The sequence below is a fragment of the Acanthopagrus latus genome, chromosome 8, assembly GCF_904848185.1.
Source record: "Acanthopagrus latus isolate v.2019 chromosome 8, fAcaLat1.1, whole genome shotgun sequence".
Taxonomy (NCBI): Eukaryota; Metazoa; Chordata; class Actinopteri; order Spariformes; family Sparidae; genus Acanthopagrus; species Acanthopagrus latus.
In genome coordinates, this window is record NC_051046.1 from 16,236,071 (window position 1) to 16,242,397 (window position 6,327).

At 41.3% G+C, this 6,327-nt stretch overlaps 1 protein-coding gene across 5 annotated transcripts in view; it reads left to right on the forward strand.

Moving 5' to 3' along the window:
- The window catches only part of mon2 (MON2 homolog, regulator of endosome-to-Golgi trafficking), a 39,012-nt gene extending 35,911 nt beyond the window's left edge, over window positions 1-3,101 (forward strand). For 3 of the 5 annotated variants that reach the window (XM_037106908.1, XM_037106910.1, XM_037106911.1), the window contains 3 exons: window positions 188-395; window positions 1,823-1,905; window positions 2,370-2,533. In XM_037106908.1, the coding sequence (XP_036962803.1) occupies window positions 188-395; window positions 1,823-1,905; window positions 2,370-2,533 (455 nt within the window). Of the gene's footprint in view, window positions 1-187; window positions 396-1,822; window positions 1,906-2,369 lie in introns of all 5 variants that reach the window. The other 2 variants (XM_037106907.1, XM_037106909.1) reach the window with 1 other exon arrangement.
- Window positions 3,102-6,327: the final 3,226 nt, after the last annotated feature.

The following is a 6,327-nucleotide window of genomic DNA, read 5'->3' on the forward strand; positions in this document are numbered from 1 at the left end:
AACAAATCGAATAAGTCCTTGATTTGCTGCAAAAATCCTCTCTATGACTCATCACTAACAATAGCCCCTGTCAAATCCTCACCCTCATGTTGAGCAAGACAGTAAAGCTGTCCGTCCACTGACTGCAAATCTCTGGAGAGCGGCGTCAGCAAAATAATCTAATAAGTAAATGGTTTTCTCTTGACAGAGGCAGAGATCGATGTGCGGATGAGGGAAGAGTTTTCTAAGGTGTGTTTTGAGACGTTGCTGCAGTTTTCCTTTAGCAACAAGGTGTCCACCCCGCAGGAGGGCTACATCTCTCGCATGGCGCTCTCCGTGCTCCTCAAGAGGTCCCAGGATGTTCTCCGACGTTACGTAGAGGATGAGCGGTTGAGTGGACGCTGCCCTCTTCCCAGGTACACCCAACATAACACACCTCCTTTGGCCAAGCACAACTGTTGTTGTCTTTTTTTTCTTTTTCTACATGTTTTTGAACAGATGTCCCCAGTCAGAACTTCAGCTCCACCATGATTCTACCACTGACACATTTAGCAACCAATCACATTTTGTAGAACCAAGACCACCCCGGCCGCCCAGCCACACAGCCATTATTTTTCCTTTCCACTTTTGTAAACAGCACAAAAAGACTGGTCCTATCCAGTTTTATACACTGGCACCACATTCTGGGGCTGGGTGTAATGCTTCATTATGCAATAAGTGATTTTTTTTTTTTTTTTTTAAAGATACAATGGAAGTTAAATGATGCCCAAGGCGAAATTGCACCATTAGTACAGAAAATGCCAAAGGGATGTTAGGAGTTAAGAAAATTGGATAATTAGAATATACACATGAATAGCAAATGCAATGTTACAAACTCAGACAAACAACATTTAAAAAAACAAAAATGTGTTTAAATGCCTTCCTGTTGCCAATATGTGAGCAGAATGTAACGTAACGTGAAAAACGAGACCTTCTTCGTCTCTCTCGGTTGCCTATACGAGCCTGTGGACAATTTGTTTAAGTTGTTTGGATTTCTTTGTGGAAAATGTTCCACGACAGTCCAAAAACAATGCACGTTCTCAACTGGCTCGTCTCAGTGCCTCTCTCTGCTCGGCTAACAGACAGCAACGATAGCTAATGTTAGTTTAGAAATGGAGTCCGCTAACGTAAACTACGACCGGTTTCCAGCACAACACAGTTGTGCTTCACAGTTCCACAGAGCCCCTTTATATACAATTTATATATATCTTGTATATGAATGGAGAGAATAACCAAAGTTGTGGATTGCATTTTAGAGCGCCAAAAAAGCAGAACTTAAAGAGTAAAATACACTCTACTGTATGAAAATATCAAGAAATTGCTTGTAGGGGAACTCCACTAATTAATACATAGAAGTGTGTTTAAAAGTCTTTAGTACTGCTTCATCTGTGAGAACAGTTGAATAAAGCGTTTTGTGTCCACCAGTTCACATGCAGTAATCCTGAACATAACAAATGCTTTATTTCGAAGTAGATCGAGTCACAGAATTGTCTCGCTCCCTCAGCATTTAGCCAAATATCTTGTTTCATCATAGACATGTAAACGAAACCTTACCCATACCTTCATCACCCTTTATCATGATTTCTTTTAGCTTTGGCTTGTTTTTTGTTCCATTATAACTTATTCTGTCACTGACAAGTTCATCATTTCAAGTGTGCATTGAACAGGTCTCATCTGCAAAAATCAGCGATCTAAAAGTAACTTGTTAACCTCCTTGTTGTTTTCACCCGTCCTCAAACTGTAATATCTACCGGTTTGATGTCCCGTGTGTCTTTGTAGCTAATGAAGGTCTTTTCCCTTTTAGGCAACAAGTGACAGAGATTATCTTTGTCCTGAAAGCGATCAGCACTTTGATGGACTCGCTTAAAAAGACACAGCCAGAAAATGGTGAGTATCAAACTGTGTCAAGGATTAAATAGGTCTTAGACAGAGGTGACACAATGACAAGAAATTTAAAGGAAAAATAATAACGCCACCATGCCACCATATGCATCGTCTGTTCATTTCAGATAAATGTGTCAGAGTACAGTTGGGACCATTTTTCAAATGAGTTTTATCTCCAATCTGGGTAGAACTGTTTATGTTTCCAGCAAGGTCAATTACTAGAAATGACTTTTTTTTTTCTAACCGCCATAGATTGAAACGAGACATTCTGAAATTACGTTTTTGAAGTGTCCTTCAACATGTTTGCATTACAAACCTCATTTCCATACGCCTGTGGGAATTGTATCAAGCAAATGATTTCTTTGATTGCCTTCTATCACAATTCTCTTCTCCTCTCCCTCCCATCCCTGCTCCCCCTTTGCATATTTCCCTCTTTGCCCTGCACTTCTTTTGTTTACTGCCTGCAGTGGATGGCAACACATGGGCTCAAGTGATTGCCTTGTACCCCACACTGGTAGAGTGCATTACCTGCTCTTCATCGGAGGTGAGCTCAGCCCTGAAGGAGGCCCTGGGGCCCTTTAAAGACTTTATGCAGCCACCTGTCTCCAGAGTCCAGAATGGAGAATCCTGACCAGGCTCGCGTTCAGTCTTTGTTTTTTATAATGAAGAAATCTTGAATGTGTCTTCTCAACCCACGTGCTTTACAAGTGCACGGACATGAACTCCATGTGAGCCCCATCTACGGTGACATGAAGCAACCACACGGTGAACATAGATCCGAGGAACGGCTCGGACCACGTCGACGACCCCGACCTTCATACGCATCATCGTATGCTTCTTATGTGAGCTGATAACACCTCTCTGCCCCCCTCCATTCTCATACAGACTGGTTGCACCCTTGTGTTAACTAAAGAAATTGCAGTGTTGCCTCTGGGTTCAGTTTGTTTTATTCTCATGATGAGGCCGAGTCGATGTACAGTGTGTGGTGATAGTGTTGATGATGTAATGACGAAAAAAATGCAAAAACTGGGGCTTTATTGGTCTTATAAATGAACACTTAGACTTTTGCAACATTTTCAACAGTGAGGATTTTATGCAAGAAAACAAATCTTACTGTAACATTCCATGTCATCTTTAGCCAGCCATCTGAGAAGGGATGTATTTGTCTGTATAAAATAAATGGGACAATTCTACAATCAGCTCTGTGCCGTGAGTGTGCTCACTTACAATTCATGTTAAGTTCCTTACCAAAACACAAGGGAAGATATTTTAAAAGAAACGAAAAGGTGTTCTTTTTACTGTTACTTTTATTTAAACATCATATTAGTAGTGTTTTTAGATAAAAAGAAAAAAGTATATCATATAGCTAAAAATTTCATCACCACAATAGGCATTGGAAATGTTATACAGTCCTTCCAGGAAAATGGAGAGTTTTTTTGTGATTGTTGCGGGCAAAAAGCCTTGATTATGCGGCATGTTTTCTGCGATGGAATATGTGGGATATTTATGCAATTTTATGCAGATTTCTGAAGGAATTTTCAAAAATTGTGGGAACTCAGATATAACTCTAACTAAATATATAACTCTCATGTATAACTAAATATCATTGGGCTGTATTATGTACACACACACCACATCGTATATACACACACCACAGCACAACACAAACACACAACACACAAAGTTCAGTGTAATCTACAGCAAACTGCAGTATAATTACACTACTACTGGCTATCTAACCCTAATGTTAACTTACATCCACACACAACATACTTGGAAATCTCATTCACACTCACACATGCCTCTCTTTGTTTCGTTCTGTTTCAATAAGCTTTAATCTCGAAGGCTACTGACCTTGATTCTTTCAGCCCTAGCAACTGTTGTGGAAGTTGATGACTCTGTGTAGGTGAGCTGCTTCCGCTGCTGATTTCACCATCCGCGAGTGTTTTGCAATTGCAAAGTGGTTGTCCAGCATCGACTTCTGCCTGTGGTCCAACACACAGTTGCACAGTTATTTTTGTTGGCAAATGAGAGTGATTTGCGGACTTCATCATGTCTTCTTCGCAGGGTTTGCAGCTTTCTGATGAAATCACTTCATAACGTTCCCAAGGCAACTGGAGGAAAATGGCTGCTATTTTGTGAAGTGAACACAACATTTTTCAACTTTCTGCGAAGATATATGTGACTTTTTTGCAACGAAAATGCGAGGATTATGAAATCATGCAAGCCCCGCATATCTTGTGCAATTTGCGTGAAAATAATGCGGCAAAAGTGCGGCGTCTTTGACGAAATGCGGCCTCCGCATAAATGTGCAGACTTTGGCTGATTATGCATTGAATTGTGTTGATTTTCTAACAAATAGATTTATTATGTTTTTTGTTTCTTTCATCTTTAATTACTTTTTTGATCCAATGTGTATCCAGAGTCCGCGGCATTTAGTAGATTCACCCACAGGCCCTCCAGCAGTTAAACGATGGAAATATAAACTGTGTTAAAAATGTAAAACTTCCAAAACAAAAGAACAAAACAGCAGCTATAAAACAAATATTGTATGTAGATGCAGCTATAACACCTATTGCCTGACACAAAAATGGCGTCTTCTCAGTCCAATGGAAATTTATCACCTGGTACAGACGTCAGTTTGGAGCGTCCGGGTTTACTTCCCAGTTAAGCTGCCAATGAATATACACAATAGAGTTTCTCCCCGTCTGGCCGCGCCTTTGCTCAAGAAAAAATTTACAAATACAAAACCTCCATGGTTCAAAGAGAGTCATTAATGACCTTGCTTGCAGTTTGACGTGTCTAGTCAACAGTTTTGCAGACGTCTCTTTATAATATTTCTTTGACTGCAATACTGTGTGTGGCCACTGGGCAAAATTGGAAGCAAGGCTGAGCGCGGCCCAGGTCTTAACAATAGATTCATGTTTTACTGCTGTTCAAGTTAGCATGGGGCTAAACTGGAAGTAAGCTGACTCTTGGCCGGTTTCTAATGTGCATGATCCAAAGCCCACGTTGAGTAAGACGTGTGGAAGAACCAGGTAATTTTATACGTTTCCAGTTTTTATTATACATCCATGGATTGGACTTGTGCTTTCTTTTACCATTGGTCACTTGTAATACCCTAGGAGAGGCAGCAGGCTTAAGAGCCAGTATTCATAGTGGCTAGGATTACATGGTCCTGAGATTCACTGTGGCCAACAAAAAAGTATTTTTTGCCATAGGCTTACATTGTGAAAGAAGTGGCTGTTAGGTGGATACACTTTTTTGACAAACCATTCAATTTAGCGGGGTGCTAAATCTGTGCGCACGATCTTTGGGCCACACAACTGGGAAGATCCCAGTATTTCTATACGTGGGAAGTGGAGCTTTTTTGGCTTCAAAATGCCATATTATGCTAATTTTCAGGTTCATACTTTTATTTTGGGGCTCTAGTAGAACAGGTTCACATACTTTAATTTTCACAAAACACATTTTTCCCACATGATGCATTGCTGCAGCATTCCTTTTCACACTTGCTGTGTGTCAATCCAGGGGCTGCATCCTTCAGAGGCCTCATTTGAAGGCCAATTATGTCACTATGCCACGCGAAGGCTGTTCGAATCCGAGGGCTCCTCCGAATGCAGCACACAATTGCGGCCTTCTTTTCCCTCTTTTTGGAGGATGCATGGCTACTATCCTTCATGGCCTCACATATCCCAAGATTCTTTGCGCACCCGAAAAAAAAAAAGAAAGAAAGACAGAAAATGGCGACATCGCGTGGCGTAGATCATTACTTTCGCGGGCCTGGGCGGCGGAAATCGGGACGTAAGGGTAAAACATCTGGGATGCTAGTCTGTCCCATTTAACAGCAGCTGAAACGCCTTCGAAGACAGCAAAGGCCGGGTCCTTGGAAGGATGCAGACCCTGAATTGAGACTCAGCAACCGCATCTTGAACACTGTTTTAGCTATGGAATGAGACATCTCACCTCTGTTCAATCTTTGATGACAGTGGCACATGTGCGTTACTTAATGGGCAGGATGTAGCCAATCAGAGGCAGAGTAGGGCGGGTCATGCCGAGCAAGGTAGTGTGACCTAAAATAACGCCACTCAAGCGGTAGCAACTGTAAGTCTGCTGACCGGCTGGAGTGCAAATATTTTATAATAAATATATTAAAATATATATCTACACAATGTCTGTTACATAGCGACACACATAAGTTATCGACATAAAAGCACCGTTGTCTGTGGGACAGCGTGACTTCCTTTGATGTGGACTTCGGTAAAAGCACGAAAATGCTACATAACACAATAAAGGAAAGGCAAGGACTCCAAAAGCACAACATGACCTCTTTATTACAGTGTCATTGGTCACTTGGCATGTGTCCAACTGTAGTTGTATACCGATAATAACTGAACAGCTCCCTTTGTGGAGAAAGTGCAGCCT